Raw genomic sequence first — 21,347 nt, 5'->3', positions numbered from 1 at the left:
AATCAATAACTAATTAATGAGGCATCCAATTTGAATATGGTCTTCGGCAAAGTTGTAGCTGATAGAGTAGCCTAGGAGTTCCAAGGGTCAAATAACACTCTAGGGCACTTGAGAAAATGCTATGGTAAATGGAATGGAAAACACCCTTTTCCCATAATAATTCCCATACAAACTTTGAAGGGCTTGTGCACGCTCAATTTTCAACCAAATCAGCTCATTTTTTGAGAGAAGGCTTAGGATCTGGTTACGAATCGAATAAGCAGTGTGGAGCAAAAACGATTTTTTGAACCACGCTAATATAGATACAGATTTTTGAGCTAGAGCAGCTATTTTATTTTTGTATGGGATACAGATTTTTCACCCATCTTTTTATGCGATACAAATTTTTATGGGATATAGATTTTTCAAAAAGTCGTCTGGCATCAGAGGCACGTCTGAACAACTTTACTGAAGACACGAACTTTCTAGGTGATCTGGATCATGAGGTAATCATGAGATAAAACATTTGAAAATTCACTATTTTCAATAGCGTACTAACGCACTAGCGGTGGAATTGCGCACCAAAAACTTATCCTACTTAATACTAGAAGTCATCAGTTGAATTGTAATCGGACCCTAAGCATGTTTTGAAAAATAATGTTGTACACGTTTATTGTTGACTTAAACCTAAAGATTTCTCATTATATGTTATTTAAATCCAAAAGAACATACGAATTCCAATTTCCAACCATTTTTAAATAAATAAGCCATACCCTACTGAACAGTTATTTGAATTTAAAAAAAAAAGTGTTCGTGACGAGATTGTAAGAACAATTGAAGATAGGTATATAAATTGAACAACCTTTTACTTTTTTTCTTTTTCGCCCGTCGTGGCGAGCATGACCATATATAACAGTACACGACAATATCGTTTGCAAAAGCCCATAAAACATCGATATACATACATACATACTGATACGTAAATATTGTTAAAATAAAAGCTTAACGAATTCAAAGTTCTAGTTTAGTACTGAATGGTATTTGAAGTTAGCACAAGAAAAAAACGTTGCGACTAAATAAAGCCTATCAAAAATGATAGTCGCTCTAGTGTTTCTTTTAGTAGCAGCCATACCTAAAAGCACTGCTGACTCGGACAAATACTGCCAGAGTGATTCCTGTCCCGATAGCCGACTCAAAAACGTCGGATGTGGTTGCACGGCGGCAACTTATGGACCGCAGTGTAAGGATCGGAATGCCCGCAAAACTAACCTAGATGGCAGGTTGAAAACATTTCTCCTGGACAAACACAATACTGCACGCAGCTTGCTAGCGTGTGGAAGTGTGAAACCACATCCAGCCGCCGCTAAAATGATTGAATTGGTGAGTATCTGATACGAAGTGGAACTCGGTTTCTCTAGTTTTGCACTTTACTTGCTACTTTGGATCATTTGTCATGCTCATGCTCATGCTTAGGTACTTGCTACTTTGGATCGTTTGTGTTGAAATATAGATATCGATTTCACCCACTATGTTCATTCTCACACAGCTAATCGCGTTCGGTATATTTTACCGCAATCTGAACTGCTGAGCGTTCAGTAACAGGTTTTTAACGAAAATTTGTGAAAAATTACTAAATTTCGGTTATTTTTTATCGTTTATCTGTCAAACTCTATCATTCTAACGAAGTTCGGTAAAAGTTGCTACTTTTACCGATATTTCCTGAAAAACAAGCCAATCGGTTGAGATTTCGGTAAAACATTACCGAAGTCGGTGATTTTTTCTGACTGTGTACGTTTCCTATTTATCAAAGTAGCAACTCTAAATATCTGCACGTAATCTGTTAATAGTTATTTATGTAACGAGTTGTAAAAAGTTGATTTTTTCAGCACGAGTCGTAAATTTATCCAACGAGGCTTGCCGAGTTGGATAAATACGAAGAGTGCTGAAAAAAGCGAGTTTTGCAACGAGTTCCATACAAAATTTTATGCAATGATTTTTTTCATAATGCAACTCATTTGAGTTGCATAATGTTCATAATGCAACTCAAATGAGTTGCATTATGAACATTATACAATTATTTTTCATTATACAACTCATTCCAGTTGCATAATGAACCAGTTCGGAAAAAATGGCCATTATGATACCGAAATGAGTTAGATAAAATATAAATTATGATACTGAATTGCATAAAAAATCTTATTGATAATATCTTGGAAAACATCGGAATCTATAAGAAGAAAGAAACCCTGGAGAGATTCTTGGATAAACATTCAAACTTTTACGAGCTTTCTGAGAGGTGTTAAGGACAACTGTTTAGCAGATATTGGATCAACTCCATTTAGATTTTCTTAGAAACTCTTGAAGTGATTAAATATGTATAAGAAACTAATGGAAGAGGTAATGGAACTTCTAAACACATCCTTGATAATGTCTCTTGGAGAACACTAATTCCCAATGCTCAAGCTATAAAAAGTTATGGTTTACCTCTGCTTTCCTGAATTCCTCGAAGACACGCCTCTACTATTAGATTGCTTTTCTTCTGCAGCAGACATTGCACCTGACTTTCAAAAGTCAACGTCTTCCAGACGGTTCAGTTTGACTGCTATACGGAATGCAAAAAAATACTTCAAAGAAAACTAACGGAAAACAAATATTTTGCAAAACTATTCTACTCATGGGATAGACTCTGGTCGGATAAATACACATAGCACAGACTAGAAACGAAACAAAACAGTAACGATATTACGAATGTTTGCATTTATTTCTTTTCTTTTACTCTCGACGCTTCCACCAACTGCTCTTTACCCCACACAACAAACTCTGAACTCAGAACTGGAACGACGAGCTGGAATTGCTGGCCGATTGTAACACAATGAAATGCGTTTACGGTCACGATCCGTGTCGCAGTACGGGCGAATTCCCCTTTGCCGGGCAGAACATTGCATCCAAGCTGGTCTGTGGGAAAACGCCACTCGGCGTGGAGCAGATGATTGCGGACAGCGTGGACGTGTGGTTCCAGGAACACCGGAACACCACACCGAGTATGACGGATTCGTTCCCGCAGGGAAAAGTGCCCGGGTGAGTATGCGATAGTTCATTCATGTTAATTTACAGACATTGAAAGAGCAAAAAAAAACAAGCTCTTTAACCGTTCCTGGTAGGATTCATGTAAAAGCATAGGGATAACTTTCCATATCCCTTTCGTGACGAACCAGCACAATTGTGCTGTTGAGCGGTAACAGTTTTGCATATTTTTTTCATCGGTATAGACTTTGTTTTATGTGATATAAACTGTTTCAATAATTCAGCCATTACTTATAATTGTTTGTGTGTAAACAAACTTTTGTTTACGTTGCCTGTGAGATTTATCACAACAAGGTAAACAAAAAGTGGACAAAAACCGTAAAACATGAAAAACTTTTATCTGTCGCATATTTTTAATTTCCTATTCATCTAGGTATTCAAAGCTAGAAATCGTAAGATAAAGAGTAGTACTTTCAAATGAGGAAAAATAATTGTTGTTTTGTTGCGAAATCTAAGAGTTTTGGAGAGCCAAAGTTGAGAAATTTGTATGGAGATTTCACTTTTTTGCGCTCCGTCTCGAATATAGCCGAACCAGTATTCAGCATCACCACCATGCCTAGTGTGCCTGTGTGGCATCTCAACCTGCCCACGATCTCTTCGTTATAAAAATTTTCTTGTACCATCCAGAATTGAAAAAGCATAACATTTCATTACTGGCAAGATATGCCACTGAGGGGCTAAAAATATGATATCGTTTTAACAAGAAATTGTACAGGCTGAACGTGACCTGGATAGATGGATGAAACTATTACTGTTTTAACAATTTTTCAGAAAAATTCTATAAGAATATTTACCACAGTTTTAAGAAAAAAATTAGGAATCTTTTACCCCATTGGGGCAAGCGATGGAACCGAGCATAGCAAACGATTGTTTCAGTACTTCATGAGAAACTATTGGATTTTTTTATCTTGATTTTCAGCTGAAGCTGATTCGTCTCTAGAAACTATTGGATGAACTTTTTTTTTTGTAACGCCACTATACGGAAATGCTAGAGAATATTTTAGGATACTTTTATCCTAAAGACTGGATTCGAAAAAAGCTAGACAAACAAAATAATGTATAACTTTTGATTGCGTGCACAAAAATAGCTATCTCTTAACCAGGAATAGTACATTATGTGTAGTTAATATCATACAAATATCATCAAAATCGGTTTAGTATTGGCGCAGATATTATCTTTGCAACAAAATGTAATTTTGGAATCTTTGGGAATCATTTAAAAAAAATGTTTCGGCTTTTACTTTGTTGTTAATCAAAACGTCTGAAAATTTGCTTGTAAGTTCTTAAAGCAAAGCATAATAAATGGTGAAAATTTCATCATAAAGCCTGTATCCGCAATAATCGGGACACCGAAGTACAGCTGCAACTCTGCAATACATACATTAAAATTGCTCAAATTTGGCCTAATAACATCTTAAGATGTGTTCATTTCACCTACAAAATTCCATGTGAATCGGTGCAGTACTTTTTGTTGTACCAATGAAAGAGTAGAATGTGCGCTTTTGAATTTTGTACAGCCCCTAGTTTTGCTTGTCAGCGCTGAAACTTTTGAATTTGGCAAAGGAAATGGCTGAAATTTTGAACACAAACCTCTCAATCTGCATTAGTTGCAGAGGCAAAATTTCAAAAAAATCGATGTACTATCAACAATTTTATAGTCGAAACATGTATTGGGACTAAACGTGATTCTAGCCCCACAGACAGCAAATAGTCAGCACCCTTTATTGTTTCGATTGTACTGTTGAAAGTACTATACCAATAATCATCAAATATTCTATGCATAATACACACATAATCAACTGTCTTTTTTGAAAATTTCATGAAAATTGGCAAAGAATTTCAAAAGTTATTAACGTTGAACCATTCGTCATTGAAATCATCGTCATCATTAAACATTTGAAAGCAGTTTTTTCATTCAAATTAAACATTTTTGCAACGGAAATGGATTCACTGTGTTCCACATGAGGAATAGAATACAGTGAATATGTTTTCGTGATCGTTGTTTTGATTTACAGCGAAAAAACTGCTTTTCTATTTCCGAAAAATGATGACGCATGCTTGAGCCTTAATAGGCAAACATCCCACATGAAAAACACTAAAAAATTTCACAAACACTCACCCCTATCAACACCAGTAGCTTTCAAACCAATTGATCAAAGTTGATGAAATTTTGCAAGAAAGTGTCTCTATAAGTATCATAACTGCTAACGAAATTTCATAATTATCAACACAGGACTTTGAACTGTAGAGTAAAAGAACCATCTTTTATGTGAATGAAAATTGGTCATGACTGTACAAAATGCTTAAAATCACGTCTGTTTGTTTTTCATCCACAGATAAAAGTAATGCATCGATTTTTATGAAATTTGGCACAAATAATAAACATACACCAAAGAGTTCTCAGTCAATTATTTGGCCAATTTTACCGATTCATTACGGAGCTACAGCCGTTCTTCTGTGTCCCGATTATTGCGGATACAGGCTTTAATCGGTTCAGTACCTGTCTTACCAATTCAAACACAAAAACGTGTTTTTCTTAGAATCAGTTGCACTATTTTAGCTGTAGAACTGGCAACACTGTCCATCTTTTTATAAAACTTTGACAGTGTAAAATGGTTGTGTTTAACTGTTTTCAGTACAAATTTCATCCATTTTGGTTGAATACTTTCAAAGTTAGAGCAGTATACCGAAAACCACATCAGCTTATTGTAACATATATGCTTATAACTATTTAACGGTTAGATCAAATTGAATGTAATTTCAATAAAATACTTCTACATACATACTTAACGTACAAAAAAAAAATCATTGAAATTGGTTCAGTATTTTTTAATCTACAGTGTTTGGTAAAAACAAAGTAAAATTCTTTAAAGTGCTTGTTTGTCCAAGGTTCTCAAATGGTAAGTCTCTTGTTTCGACAGCAAAACCAATTTTGATGAAATTTTAATGGTGTTAGCTACACATAATGTACTATTCCTGGTCATTTTTTTTCTGTGACGTTTTCAAAAGTTATACATTATTTTGCGTGTACTCAAATGACAGTTTTTGCGCCGAACAAATGCACCCTCTCATATTATAATGAAACCTTCTTGGGGTGTGGTGCCAAGACAAGCCACTTTGCATACTTAATTTCTTTATTTTTTCCTTGACTGTCTTTGGAAACGATCAACGATCAAATCTGACTGTATATGTCAATGCACAATGGGTCCAGAACCGTATTTACGATGACAAAAATGTTTGTGTCTAAATCTTAAGTTTTAGATACATGGTGTCTTTGGGAAAGTTTCTTCATATTTTTCGACCTTTTTTCTCATCATTGTGAAATTAGGGTGGCCCCTCTTGTTTAGCTGATTCAAACATCTGCTTTTTGATAGATTTATGTACGCTTACAAAATGTTCTACAAAGTTGTAAAAGAACTTATTTGGAGCAAGTTTGCCCAATAAACCATTATTCTATCTCTTATGGTTCCTAGCTTATAATTTTTTTAAATATTCATGTTAGGATGATCCATAAAATTCAGTTTTCTTGCAATAACTTTTAATCCATTCGTTTCTCGTAAAAACATTGTTCTGAGCACTTTTAGAACTATTAATAACGCATATTTTTCCCAAAGAGCTCAATGTTCTATCTCTCGTATTTAGTTAAAAAGATATTGGCTTTTTTCTTCATAAAATCACTTTTTTTTAAAGTCATATCTCAAAAAGGAGCAAATGAATTTCCAATCGCAGAATTGCATTAAAAAGATCGCACTCTGATCTATTGATGATGAAAAAATTATGAGTATCTTTTTTGTTTGAAGCTTTTTATTGAATTATAAAAATACGGTTTTTTTACGTAGAGAATCAGTTGTAACTCTTCAAATCGATGAGATACAAACTTGGCGTCTTCGACAATATTGTGAGTTTTTTTAAATTCAATAAAAAGTGTCAAACAAAAAAGGTAGTCACATTTTTTTCACCATCAATAGAACAGAGTACGATCTTTTTAATACAATTCGGCGATTGAAAATTCATTTGCTCCTTTTTGAGATATGACTTTTTGAAAAAAAGTGATTTTTTGAAGGAAAAAAGCCAACATCTTTTTATCTATGAGAGATATAATATTGAGCTCTTTGGAAAAAATATGCATCATTGATAGTTCTAAAAGTGCTCGGAACAAAGTTTTTACGACAAACGAATGAATTAAAAGTTACTGCAAGAAAACTTAATTTTACGGATCACCCTAACATGAATCTTGTAAAAAAATTATAAATTAGGAACCTTCAGAGATAGAATAATGGTTCTTTCGTCAAACTTGCTCCAAATAAGTTCTTTTACAACTTTGTAGAAAATTTTGTAAGCGTACATAAAACTATTAAAAAGCAGATGTTTGAATCAGCTCAACTAGAGGCACCACCCTAATTTCACAATGATGAGAAAAAAGGTCAAAAAATATGAAGAAACTTTCCTAAAGACACCAAGTATCTAAAACTTATGGTTTAGGCACAAACATTTTTGTCTTCGTAAATGCGGCTCTGGACCCATTGTGCAATGGTTGCTCCTCCGTGATTTATCTGAGCTGGTACCAATTGCACTGAGATCCAAATGAATAAGGGCTGGGACACTCCACTTATTCTCAAAGTGCAATTCTAGCAGCTCATACATTTTGGATCAATAACGGCGCCGGCCACGTCCTCATAGTCAGTTGGGAAGGGAAAGGAATGTTAGAGTGTGCTGGTTGTTGCTACTAAAGACCGAGATCACCTCTGCATCCCCACAACCAGCACGGACTGGGGTATTTGTTAGACGGAAAGGATGGGAGATCAGGGAGTCACCGTTGGGTCGGTGATGCGATCCATGGATAGGGGGTTATTTATAGTGTTCGTAAGGAGATAGATTGTGTGGTGAATGAGGTGAATAATGTCAAGCGGCACAGCACGCTTTGGTTGCATAACTTGTAGGCGTTATATTATATACACTGTGCTGTGAGAGGAAGTTGGAAGGGAGGGAAACGACTTTTTTTCAATTCGTTTCTGGTTCTAGCGATGGCTATGAACATATGAATATACATGAGTTGTATATGTAGAGAAGAGAGAGAGAGAGAAAGTGGATAGAAAGATACAGTATGACCCATAAAAAAATGCGAAAATCCATTTTTTTCTTTCTTTGGTAATTTTTGTTGCAATATTTCTTATGAATTCCGTTTTTTTAGATAGGGCTATAATAAGGAGGTGATTGTCATACAGGATATCTCAAATAAGTGTTAAAATATTCATTGGTTACGTATATGGGATACCTAATAGTTGCCATCAATTTCTGAAAAAAATAAATGTTTCCTCGAATTTTTGGAGCGTTACGAATTAAAATGAAAACTTTTAAATACATGTAAATCATGCAGAAATATATACTCTTAAAAACGCGGCATTTTGGAAAACTTTTTGAAAACAATATCAGATGCTTAGGAACCAAAAACTAAAAAATGTGGCAGATTTCAAAACCCTTAGTTAATATAGATCCATAAATAACTTCACCCTGTTTGAAAAAAATTCAAAATAATTTCTTGCTAATGAAGGCTCATAAACCTACGTTTATAATAGACACAAATACGCAGTAAATAAAAAGAGTTTGATACTTCATACATTTGTTTTTCTGAAAATGTCCATTTGTCGTACACTCTAGTTTTCAGTAAATGTCACAAAGCTTATAAGATATTTTTTTTTTCACCTGTCTAAATCACCAACGATCGCCTGAAGACCTTGTCTAGCTATGAAAGTGCTGTTCTTGAAATAAAATTTTAAAATGTGATTGAGAGCAATTTGACAAAAAATATAACCTTAAAAAAAACACCTCTGGCGCGAGGACGTTTTTGAGATCCTTATCTTCAACATTACTTTATTCAAAGGTTTATGATTCAAATCAGTAAATGTTCTTATGCCGTTGATAAATTAGTGCCTTGACTATATTATCCAATAGAAAAATGCAAGGTTTATCAATTGGAAGCACGTGAGCAATGTCTTCGAAAACTTTCGCATTTTTTTATGGGCCATACTGTACAAAGTAGGATGAAAGGGACGGGCCAAGGATTGAACCCATGATCTTCTGCATACGAATCAGAAGCGGTAGCCACTAGACCACCTAGTCCGTCTTTTCCTGGACTGTCTTTGAAAAAGGGCAAGACTTGTTTTATCCATTTTTTTAAAGTTTCAAGAAAAAAAATATTGAAAAAAAAACAATTTCAGCCCTACACTCAAAAAAAAATTTAAAAAATTCAATTTCTTTTTTAAAAATAAATTGAATTTAATAAAATTTCGTCTCAAGATAGGCAATTATGTCCCTACCAACTGTCCATAAGGTACACCAGGGCAAGTTGAAATGGGTGGGGCAAGATTAAACACGAAGTTTTGAAACAGATTTCAATACAATTTGGTAATTTATCCTTCGTTAAAAGATTGTTTGAATCAAAACTATGCGTTACGGCGATCAAACTATTTATTATCATTAGAAAACATCATGTTAACCCGCTCTTTCATCTTGCCCCACCCGTTTCAACTTGCCCCGGTGTACCTTACACCACAAGATAGGTACTTTTAAGGGAAAAAAAAGTTTTTTTACACAAGTGTCTTTTGTTATGAAAAACTTAACCAGTGAATGTCATAATCATCCCAGAATAATTGAACCCGTCAAGTTGACTCGGCGCGCCGCTGTTCATATTTTTCCACGCCCCCGAACAAAACTTTCTCACGCCGATGAGAAAACGAAGAACATTTCTTTTTCGCCAGCTATTTAAACCTGATAGCAATAAAAGTGGTAATTTTTAAAAAGATTGCACTTTTTGGGCGTATTTTTGGAATTCGTTTTGTGAATATTCTGCTACATATTTTATGATTTCTTTTATTGATTTCTTTTCTTTTTTGAAAATCCTTGCATATTTTTTCATGTACATACTAAGCGAGTTGTAAACCTTACAAGATCATCAACAACATTCTTGGCGTCATTTTTATGAGATCCATAAACACATTTTCTTAAATATTCTCGGCATATCTCATTACAAGATTTTTATGGCAACTCACAAATGACATTCTTGGAGGAATATATTTAAAAAAAAATATTCCGAAATTCCTCCAGAAATAAAGGGAACCTCCAGAAATTTCACGAAGAATTCTTCTCGAAGCATGTGAGGTAATGCTTCAGAAATTCCTTCATAGATTATTTCAGAAATTTCCGTGGATTATCATATTATCCGGAGGTTCTTCTAGAAATTCCTCCATCGAAAAATCTTTCAGGACTTCTTTAATAAATTTCTTTATGGAATGTCTCCAGAAAATTATCCAGCAGATATTCTTCCAGAGATTTATGTAGAAATTCATAAAACAGATTCCTTCATGAACTCCTCCATGTATTTCACCAGAAATCACTCCTGGATTTCTTCCAAGGACCATTAGGAAGTTCACTTGGATTCTTTAGGAAATTTAGAACTTTGTTCAGATACAATACAATTCCTTGTTTTACAGAAATTCCTTTGGTAATTACTTATGTGTTTTTTTTAGGAATCTTTACAAAGGTTTCAGTGTTTCTCCAGACAATATTTTAGGGATTCTTTTAAAAATATATACACGAATTCCTTCGTGAAATCCTATATGAAATCTGGTAAGAGATTTCTCTAGGATTTTTCTAAATACTCACTAATAAATTCTTATAGAAATTCCACAAAGGGTTTCTGAGGAAGAGTTTCCAGAAATTTCTTTAGCAACTCTTTTTTGAATTCTTTCACGAATTCCTTGGGCTTCTTACACATAATTCTCCAGGAATTTATTTAAAAATATCTCCAAGGATTTCTACAGGAATTAGATGAACAATTTTTCTTTCTTCGAATGAGTGTAATCAGTTTTGTACCTTTGAATTCCACCCTGTTATGCTTATCCTTTGACAGATACTCACTAGTGGATAACTGACACTGAGAAAGATTACAAGTGGTAGTCGAAATACGCGTATCCGTCAAAGGTACAAAACTGATTACACTCACTCGAAGTAGACATTTTGTTCCAAAATTCCTCCAAGTATTCTTTCCGATTTTTTTTTTCGTGGGTTCCATTTAAAGTTCACTGAGAAATTGCATCAGAAATGTCACTAAAGACTCCTTTAGAAGCTCAAGGAGTTCTTCATGAATGCCAGCAATAAATTACCTCAGATTTTTTTTCATTAATGTTTTTTTTTTGTATTATCATAATTTTCAGAAATTCCTTTGGAAATTTTTCCTACACGGTAAAAAATCAGCACTGTGATATAAACTGATTGGCACTTGAATTCGCACTACTGTTCAATCCGTTTGTTATCAATTACATATCATTTGACTAAGAACATCCAATGCCTCTTCAATTTCAATGTAACTTCACATCAATTCGTTGTTGACAATGTTTTGATTTCAAAACTAAAATTTAAAAAAAATGTGTGCAGCCGCACCCAGATTCGATACCAGGACCTTTAGAGTCACGATCAACTATTTTACCACTACACTGCTTCACATCTGTTAGAGAGGTGCGAATCGAAGCGAAGCACTTTCTACCGCCTGTCATCTATATTTACTTTCATGCCCAAAACAGTCATTACCAAATCAACAACTTTTCACTTTGGATCGTATTGCTTTTTACAGTAGTGCAAATCGAAGGGATTTTCTGTTGATTTCTCTGGTGGGTTTGTTTTGGTCCTCAAATCAACACTGACAGCATTGCGATCTCAAAGGAAAAGCACTTCTGATCATGTTGATTACGACATTAAATAGTTAAGGGATTTTTCCCTTACATCTAGCGTGCAGAATTTTTACCGTGTAGGGTTCCTCCAAGAATCGCTTAGAAAATTTCGTCAGCTGTTAACGACGAAATGTCTAGAAGATTTCTTTTTGAAGTTCTTCCTGTGGTATCTGCTGAAATATCGCGTGGGATTTCTTTAGAAATTCTTCCTGGAATTCTTTCAGATATTTCTCCACCGATGTTTACAGAAGAATTTCATGAAATTACACAAAAAATATTGAAGATATTCTTCAAAGATAATCTGAAGGAATTTCTAAAGGAAAGTTTGAAAATTTCCGAGATTCCTGAACAAATTTCATTGAAGCAATTTCAGAAACTATTGTTTTAGGAGTTACAGGAGGAATCCCTCGGGAAAAACCTGGAGGAACTCCTTGAGCTGGCTTCAGAGGAATATTTATTAGAATATTATAAGAAACTTTTGGAGAAACTAATGTAAAAATCATGGAGAAGTTTAAGAGGCAATCCACGGAGAAATGTTTAAAAGACAACCTTGAGGATTTTCTGGATTAATTGTTTCAGAATTTTCTGGGATAAATCTTCGAGAATCAGTGAGAAAAATGCAAAAAAAAGATACTGAAGGAATCCTTGAAAAAAACCTCAATAAATTTCTGAAGAGATTCCTAGGGGATGGTTGGTAGCAATCCCTGAAAGAGCTTATTAAGCAATACGCGCACACTTGTAGTTCGTAGGCCGCGAGAGTGCGGGAGATTGGCATCTAAGAGCCGAAAGAGAGATAAAGTTGTGAAAGACGGACCCGGTTTAGGGAGGTGCTTCGAATCCAGTTTGACTTTCTATTCTGCAGAGTTGTAACTTGTTCTGTAGACTTAGTTGGTTAAAGCGCCGGACTAGCGATAACGGAGTCGTGGGTTCGAATCCCACCAAAACAAGTGGTAATTTTTTCACAAATTTATCTCTCAATTTGCCAATTAAACGTACTTTGCCTAAAAATACTTCAAGTTTTTACGTCTATTTCAGACATACTAGCCGACTGGTATAGCCGGAAAAGGGCAATAAAATCATTGTCATACTCTGAACGTTCCCCGAAAACTTTCTGAAAGAACCTTAGAATAAAGGTTTCTTTAAACCCCAAGAGAAGTTTACAATCCAACCCCTAATGAAAATTCCAGAAGAATCTCTTAAAATTTTTCTAGAGTAATTGCAGAAGAAACGCCTAAGAAATCCCTGGAGGAATTCCTGAAAAGATTCCAAAGGGAATATACATATAGAGAAAATCATATAAGGAGGAACTGCAACAAAAAAAAATCAGAAATCTGAATTTTAAAAGAAATCAATTCTATTCTAAATAATTATCGCCCTGATTAAGAAAAATCGTTAAAACAATGTAAATGTAAAGGTTCCTTTTAAACTAATTTTCTGAGGGGCATACCAGTATATAGAACGCTTGAACTTGAAAACCTTGAGTGAGTAATCAGCTCTGATTTTGCCATGAGAACACTGGTCTAACTTAAATTTTACAAAAGAATGTCCTTAGAAGAGACGTACAACTTTGAAAATTTCTACCCAGAAGTTTTTTTTTTAAAGAATTCTCTCAAGAACCTATAGCAAAATTCTTGTGAAAGCGGAAAAAATTGTTCTTTGGGTACAGAAAGCAAATTTTTCTGCATTGACGTTATTATTATTATTATTAATATTTATTAAAGACACTTTACCACTTATGTGGCATTCGTGTCTGGCATTGACGTTTTTTTAAGTCAATACGAGGAGCAATTCACAAATCAAAATGAAAAAAAAAAAAACATGCTCATGCCGATTACGCCGCCGCCGCCACCGCCTCAAATTACTATACTCGCCACCGCCGATGAATTCTGCTTCGGCGCACACGTCTAGTTGCAATACGAGCAGTTGAAAAAATAGGCCTGATGATCACTGCTCTAAAACCATGCAATATGGGTATATTTGGTATGAGGGAGATGTCCACAGGTCAAAAATAGCGACTAGAATATCCATGATAGCGATCTAAAATATAAAATGCCTAATGAAGTTTTAGGCTCTAAAACCATTCAATATGGGCATATCTGGTATGGGGAAGAAGTCTGGAGTCCAAAAAAGGGGAACAGAATTTCCAAGATAGTAGACTTAAATCCAATATGCCGGCTCAAAATTCAAGATTTCGGCTTTTTTTCTAGTTTAAGGCTTGAGCCAGATAAATGGTATGATGTTGGTGCCATGAAATGGATTTTTGTTAAAAGTGTGTGGTCTCTAATCTCGAATATGTTGTCCAAATTCTTACAAGTTATGTACTTTTTGAGATTTTTTAGAATTAAAATCCGCTTAACCACGATAAACGCCTAAAGGTAGGCAATTTTTTAAGATTTAAGCATGAGTGTAATCAGTTTCGTACCTTTTAATTCCGCCCTACTTTGCTTATCCTTTGACAGATACGCGTATTTAGACTACCACTAGTAATCTTCCTCAGTGTCAGTTATCCACTGATTACAAGTGGTAGTCGAAATACGCGTATCTGTCAAAGGATAAGCAAAATAGGGCGGAGTGAAAAGGTGCGAAACTGATTACACTCATTCGAAGAGGGTATTCTGCTTAGAGGGGGGAATGAACCATCCTCGGGATGAATTTCCCCCTAATAAAGAGATTATAACAATACTACCGTTTCACACTAATATTGCAGTTTCCTGCTTAATCGGTGAGATCGTTTTAAGCTACGTGTCTTTCTGTCATATCTCTTGTGACGATGTTCACAAAACATTACATTTTTTTACATCCCATCCCCTTCACTCCCAGAAACTCGTATTTTGTTTAGATTCAGAGAGCGAATAAAGGCACTTAAGCCTAGGTATGAGGGCTAGGACCTGTGTTCCATCTCAGGAATCCGAGGACCAAGAAGTGACAATAACATTCTTAACTACGTCACTCCCACCGATTATTCACTGTATTCCATACAAAAATGAATGGTACGAGATGTCTCCAAGTATCTGGTAGGAATATATGTATGAGCTTCGCTATTGATGTTCCTTGCCACGAAGTGATGCCAGTTACCAGATGTAGAGACCTGCATAATATTTGGCATCCTAGCAAATTGAATTCAACAAAGCGTCAGAATGCTACTTTGTTGCTGACATGAGTTTTTAATATTCAATTGATTCATCTTTATTACTGCTACCAGCAATAGTACTCCAACATCATTCGCATTAGTTGTAGTTTGCTGGAAAAATTTATATTAGGACAAAACTTCAATTGCACACTTCCTCTTCCAGCGGTCCCATCGGGCATTTTACCCTGCTGGTCAACGACATGGTCGAGCGCATCGGGTGCAGTTACATTACGTACCAGGAGCAGCAACAACGTGGCAAGAAGCGAACCTGTCAGAGGCACTATCTGGTTTGCAATTACTCGTACAGTAATTTCGTCGGGGAGAAAACCTACACCAAGAGTCGCCAACACCCGGCCGAGCAGTGCTATTTTCGTTCCAGTAAACACTCCTGTTTGTGCAGCAGCAGCAAAAGTAGTGGCAGCAACAGCAAATAGCACTTCACCACTTCCATCTTGGGTGCTCCAAGTGGGGCAATGGGTACATAGTTGCAAGCAACACTGAATAAGGACAGACGACAATCGATACTGCAATCAGGATTAGGATATTTGTGCTAAGTGAAAGCAAATATAAGTGAGTGAGAGCAACAACTGGTATGGAATAAAAAAAAATGTTACATTATCTTTCGATTTGAGAATATGTACCATTTCAATTTATCACTGGAACTTATGTTTTGAATCAAAAGACCTACGATACTTTTTAATTTGAATGTTTCTTCGTTTGTAGGCATTTCGAAAGTACCAGTAATACAACAAGAATTGGGTGGCCAGCCACCTAGCTTGATATTCAAATGTAGGTAGCTTGATTAACAATGAAACAAAATATCTGGCATAAAAATGCGATTGCCTTCACATCAGCAAAACGCCCCCAACATAAATTCAAAAAGTTTAGCAATTGAAGGCGAAGGTTGAATAATAGGCGTAAGACCTAAGAAGGAACAAACAAAAGCTAAAGAAAATACCCAGCATAAAGAACAACTTTGATCTGAAATAAATTGTTTCGCGTTGAATTCGTCTTATTTCTTTTTTTTTACTGAAAAAGTTTACTCGGCCCTTGAATTAAAAGAAAAACTGAAAAGTTACATAACAAAAACAATCAAATTGTATGCTGCCATTCGATACCGAACTAAAAAGTTTGATTCAATTAGAGGAATGAAATCCTTGACCATAAAAAGAACCAGCTAAAAGGTACACCACCCTTCGCACTTGTTAAATAAAATTTGAATAATCCCATCAGAGGAAAAAAAAATCACCGTCATAAACCAAAGGTCGGCTAACCCGAATTAAATTCGAAGAAAATCCCTCCGCAAAAGTTCAATCAGATTCCAACGGAAAAGGTGTGGCTTGCAAACGACCAAAACTGGATTCTATTTATTTTGGCCGTAACCTGAAGGGCGTCATAAAAGTAAGTACACAAAAAGTCATTCGCATAAAAAACCAACCAAACTCTTTAAATCAAAAAGTAGCTGTACCACCCAACGATTTTCAATTCCATTTTCGCCGCCCCGTGGACAACGAAGGCCGCCCATTTAACTGCCGCCGATTCGGGAAATGGGAAAAGTTACCCATATACAGGGAGCAACACAGCCAGCAAACATTCTTCAATGTACGCTTCCGATCACTTGGGGTATTTGGTCACGCTCGCACATCAACAGGGGTGTTTCCAGCCAGACGCATATGGTCTAGCAGCCACAACATGATTTAAATTTTCAAAACATCTTTCATATCAAGTCACCACGTGGCGCTCTAGGCTCTGAGCAGTTTCAAGACTAGATCAACAAAACGCAGTCAGAAGAAAATAACAAAGGAGGAACAAATTTTACCATTATAATTTAATAGCTGAATGGCAAAATTCATTTGGGAATAAGAGTTAAAAGAGCAAAACAATATCTGACTTTGAGCTGGCAAATAAATACATAAATAATAACTAATCCGGTCATCATAAAGATACAATAAGACCAAATATTTCAATGCAGAAAAGTGGAATGATATGATTATTAGCAAGCGATTTATCGAAAACAAATCAAGAACAAAATGAGCTATTTTTACACAAATAGCATGTTAATCCATATCCATAGGACAGATGCCCCGAACGCCCAGCCTTTTATAAATAGGACAGTCCTTTTGATGTGCATATCTCCAGAATTCCGGAGTAATTCGCGAATAGGGCGTAACTGACAAAGCAATAACATTGCGAAAACAACAACCGGATTTTGCTGATACAATTTCAATTCCTATTTAGGAGTAATTCAGAGTAAATCATCATGAACAAGCATAAATGACACAATTTCTGACATATTTTCTTGATTTTCTAATAAAACAGTATGAATTTGTTAATTTTTGCACTTAAAATTGCATTTATTTTATTACGCCCGAATTGATGCCCCATAATGCTAAATACGCCCAATACTATGCGCCTTAAATCGATACCAATTTCAGAATCGCCTTTGACTATTCGTTTTTGATTTTGACAGGATTTCGCCGTTTGCTTTCTCCGTGTTTATGTTTTGATTTCAGATTCGCCTTTCACTATCGCCGTGTTTACGTTGTGATTTCAGTTTCGCCTTTTACTTTTGTAAATAAATACACCAGGAGTGGAAGGCGTAATTCTTGTTTTGTTTCGTCCGGAGCAGAAGAGAATAGCAAAATAATAACTACGAAATAACATAACCTGTTTTTATATCTTGTTTTGTTATTATTAACTTATCAAGGAATTACTTTTACATAACATGTTTTGTTGGACAATCTTAATTTGTTATTATCCAGCTATTGATATGCACCCATTAAACAACATTTAAATAACATGTTTTGTTATGGAGCAAACTAAGTTATTATTGTTATATGGAGAGTGTAGAAATATTTGATAAACAATATCACGACAATAACAAGTTTTTAAATTTTAATTACAACATTGGAGATTTACGTTCTCTACAGCATTCCGAACATAATTATAAAATTATTCTAATTATTATTCTTGTCAGCTTAATATTTTATGAACACTTCGACAATTATGTCCTGTTTTTTTATCATTTTTTTGTATCCAGTTACATATAGTCGTATCCATTCCGATCATACATATAGTCGTATCCATTCCATAGAAAATCTCAGAATGTTGTAATACTTGGTGAATTAGTAGTTCCTCGGGAATAGATAGACTCATATGTTATAATATATAGATAGCTCTATCTAAAGGGTAGTCCAAAAAATTTTGTTTTTGGTTTGTTATCAATAACTTTTGAAGATCAAAATTTGTTATTGAAATATTTTCCAAATTCATTGTTATTAAGTTGTTATTGACACAAACAGAACATGTTATTAAATTGGTCTTCCAGGAATATTTTTGTGTTATGATATTTGTTATTTTGCCGCTTATGACACGCAAGTTTATAACATAATATGTTATGTTAATAACATTAAAATAACTGTTTTCATTACTCAGTTATTTTGCCAAAATAACGCATTTTGTTATGCGATTGTTATTCTCTTCTGCTCGGGGTACGACACAGAATGGAATTATACCTTCCACTGAACCCGTTATTTTCAATAGTTAGAAAAGTGATACCAAGGAAAGTTTTTGAGTATTTAGTAGGGAAATCTAGTATCTTTTCACTCTCATAATCACTTAAATTGTGTACATTTTGTCAGTTACGACCTTTTCGCAAATTTCTCCGGAATTATGCAAAATTTTAGAATACTTTCTTCAGAGAAGATGTTCTCCACATCCATACCTTGCTTATAGTGGACAAAATAGTTTGTGATTGGTTCACTAGGTGGCATAAACGATGCTTCGAAGAATACATATAGTCACAAACTATGAGTTACATTTCCAACTTATAGTTCATTTCTTCGGCAGAGTTGTTCATCAATACATACAAAAGTCGATGTATGTATGATTGTATGTTTATATGCTTGTATGTTTATATGTTTGTATGTTTGTCTATTTGTATGTATAAATGTGTGTACGTATGTATATGTGTATGCCGGAACATAGGCATAACTCTGGAATGCGTCAAGAAATTTCAAACAAGTTTGGCATACACATTTCTTAGGATGTGGAGGTCGAAGTAGGGGTATTGAAATTCAAGATGGCGGTTTAGGTTCCAAGATGGCGGTCAAAACTCCAGAATATATTCTTTCAACGGCAATGCTGCTTCGGATACTATGCAACATGGCCCAGCCAGCAATTTGGTTGCTATATCGAAATTGCAACTGAAATAGTCACGCATATATAGCACCAAAGAAATCGTATTCAATGCACGAAACAGGCATATACATACTAATGTGGAGGCCATATCGAAACATATATACGATTTCTGCGATTCCATCCAACATAATTTACGATTTCTCGAAAAATTTCTACGATTTTTCCGACTTTATCCGTCTAAATATACGATTATGCATGATCTTATTACGATTGAGAGTACCAATATACGACTCAAGATTTTCAAATAAAAAAAAACAACTGGTGTTCGGTGGGAATCGAACTTAGGTCCTTTGATTGAGAACTGAGCGTTATCTCTATAGGCTATATTGCCAAGTTGAAAATAGAGAGTTCAGAGTGAATGGCATGAAACGAATAAAAATTAGCATGATACGGTGCGAGACATGTGGTTGGAGCGTTGTTGTTATGCATTGAGTGGCACCAAAAATGGTACCCTGCAAAAGGCCTGGAATTCACATCGTTGTTGGAATCTATACATCACCTATTGTAAGTCATCTGCTAGTATGAAAACCTATATATTTGGTTGAAATTATTGCTACCATGGTTGGAATGTGTCAACAAGAATAAAAATACAAATGTGTGATGAATACCATTTTTTCTTTTTCTCCATCATACAAATATGTAAACAAAACCATTTACGATTTCCGAGATTAAGATTCGACTATTAAAAGTGCAGTAACAATCATATACGACTGCAAAAATGAATATACGATTTCTACTATTTCATTCACTTCGTATACGACGCAAGTGTGACGCAAACGATCAATATACAACATTGTTATAGTTGTATACGATTTCACCGATTTTCATCATACCTTTAGGTAGCAAGCGCGATTTAGCAGATTCATATACGATGTGAAGCGACGATTTCCACGATTCAAAGAAATCATATATACGATGCTAGGGAACTTGCAGCTTGACACTAAGAATGTATGTTTTTTAACGATTCTATCCGATTCTGTGCGATCCTACCGATAGTATCTCGCACCTTTTATGGTCGGAGACGACTATATGAAACAAAATCGCAATTGAAATTTAATTTGGCTTGAAATGCGATTTTACGCAATCATTGTCAACAAATATACATATTATTATACAATTCAGTTTCAATATATGAAAATATACGATTTTTCCCACACAATGATTTACGATATGTGGTTGGCTGGGGGGTATCTATCGATCGGGCTTCATGAGTAGAACTCAAAAATGAATATCCGACGCTATTTCGAAATCCAAGATGGCGGACCATATCCAAGATGGCGGCCATGGAATGGTTGTTTGGTCTATAATACCATGCAATATGGGTATCTATCGATCGGGCTTGATGTGTAGAAGTCTAAAATCGATAATTGACGCCATTTTGAAATCCAAGATGGCGGACCATTGCGGCCACAGTATGGTAGTATGAGCTATGATACCATGCAATATGGGTATCTATCGATCGGGCTTTATGAGAAAAAGGGCAGAGGGTCTTGGTAAATGGTAGGGTAGTGGGTAGGGTAAACGATGGAACAGACGGTCGGGTAGAGGCTTTGGGTGAAGGATAGAGTAGGTGGTGTAGAGTAGAAGGTTAGGGTAGAGGATAGGGTAGACGGTAGGGAAGAGGGAAGGATAGAGAGTAGAGTTGAGGGTATGAAAAATAATAGGGTAGAGAATAAAATAGACGGTACGATTAAGCACAATATAGACTAGAGTACTAGAGGGTACGGTAAAGGTTAGGGTAGTGATTAGGGTAGTGGTTAGGGTAGATGATAAGGTAGGGAGTAGAAAAGATGGTACGGTTGAAGGTTATGATAGAGCGTAGGATAGAGGGTTGGAATAGAGGGTAAAGAAGACAGTAAGGTAGAGGTTAGAGAATATGGTAAAGAATTGAGATGAGATTAGATGAGCTGAGGTTTTTTCGAGATACCTTCAGGAATTCTTTCCATGCGATTTTTCATGGATTTCTGCTGGATTTACTTCACAGATTCATTTTAGTATACTTTCAAAGTGTTCTGTCGAAACATATTCAGAGAATCCTAATGGAATTCTTGCCCTTATGTTTTCCAGACATTTGTACGTAATTCTAAATTGCAATTGGTAGATCGAATAAAATTGAATTTTTGGGTGGTTTATCATTTTTCATGTAGCCGAAAGACACATTATCTTTTCGATGTAACTTTGATAGTGCCCAGAAATACACCATAAAACCCACATATTGTTCACGAATA

At 35.3% G+C, this 21,347-nt stretch overlaps 2 protein-coding genes across 6 annotated transcripts in view; one reads left to right on the top strand and one right to left on the bottom strand.

Moving 5' to 3' along the window:
- Positions 1 to 21,347, bottom strand: part of LOC109403764 (protein furry) — a 460,946-nt gene that overhangs the window by 242,993 nt on the left and 196,606 nt on the right. The window lies entirely within an intron of this gene.
- LOC109416939 (antigen 5 like allergen Cul n 1) lies at positions 932 to 20,542 on the top strand. The gene is made up of 3 exons (XM_019691055.3): positions 932 to 1,359; positions 2,810 to 3,057; positions 15,083 to 20,542. The coding sequence occupies exons 1-3, from the start codon at positions 1,072 to 1,074 to the stop codon at positions 15,351 to 15,353; spliced, it is 807 nt and encodes a 268-aa protein (XP_019546600.3). The 5' UTR covers positions 932 to 1,071; the 3' UTR covers positions 15,354 to 20,542.

The sequence above is a fragment of the Aedes albopictus genome, chromosome 2, assembly GCF_035046485.1.
Source record: "Aedes albopictus strain Foshan chromosome 2, AalbF5, whole genome shotgun sequence".
Lineage (NCBI taxonomy): Eukaryota > Metazoa > Arthropoda > Insecta > Diptera > Culicidae > Aedes > Aedes albopictus.
The sequence above is the reverse complement of the archived record's forward strand: the minus strand, read 5'-3'. Positions and strand labels throughout refer to the sequence as shown.

Bases quoted from the DNA above. Each gene is read 5' to 3' on its own strand.
- LOC109416939 (XM_019691055.3), top strand. From the start codon at position 1,072: ATGATAGTCGCTCTAGTGTTTCTTTTAGTAGCAGCCATACCTAAAAGC. The intron at 1,360-2,809 runs GTGAGTATCTGA...CTCTGAACTCAG, and splicing joins CCGCTAAAATGATTGAATTG to AACTGGAACGACGAGCTGGA. The intron at 3,058-15,082 runs GTGAGTATGCGA...TTCCTCTTCCAG, and splicing joins CCGCAGGGAAAAGTGCCCGG to CGGTCCCATCGGGCATTTTA.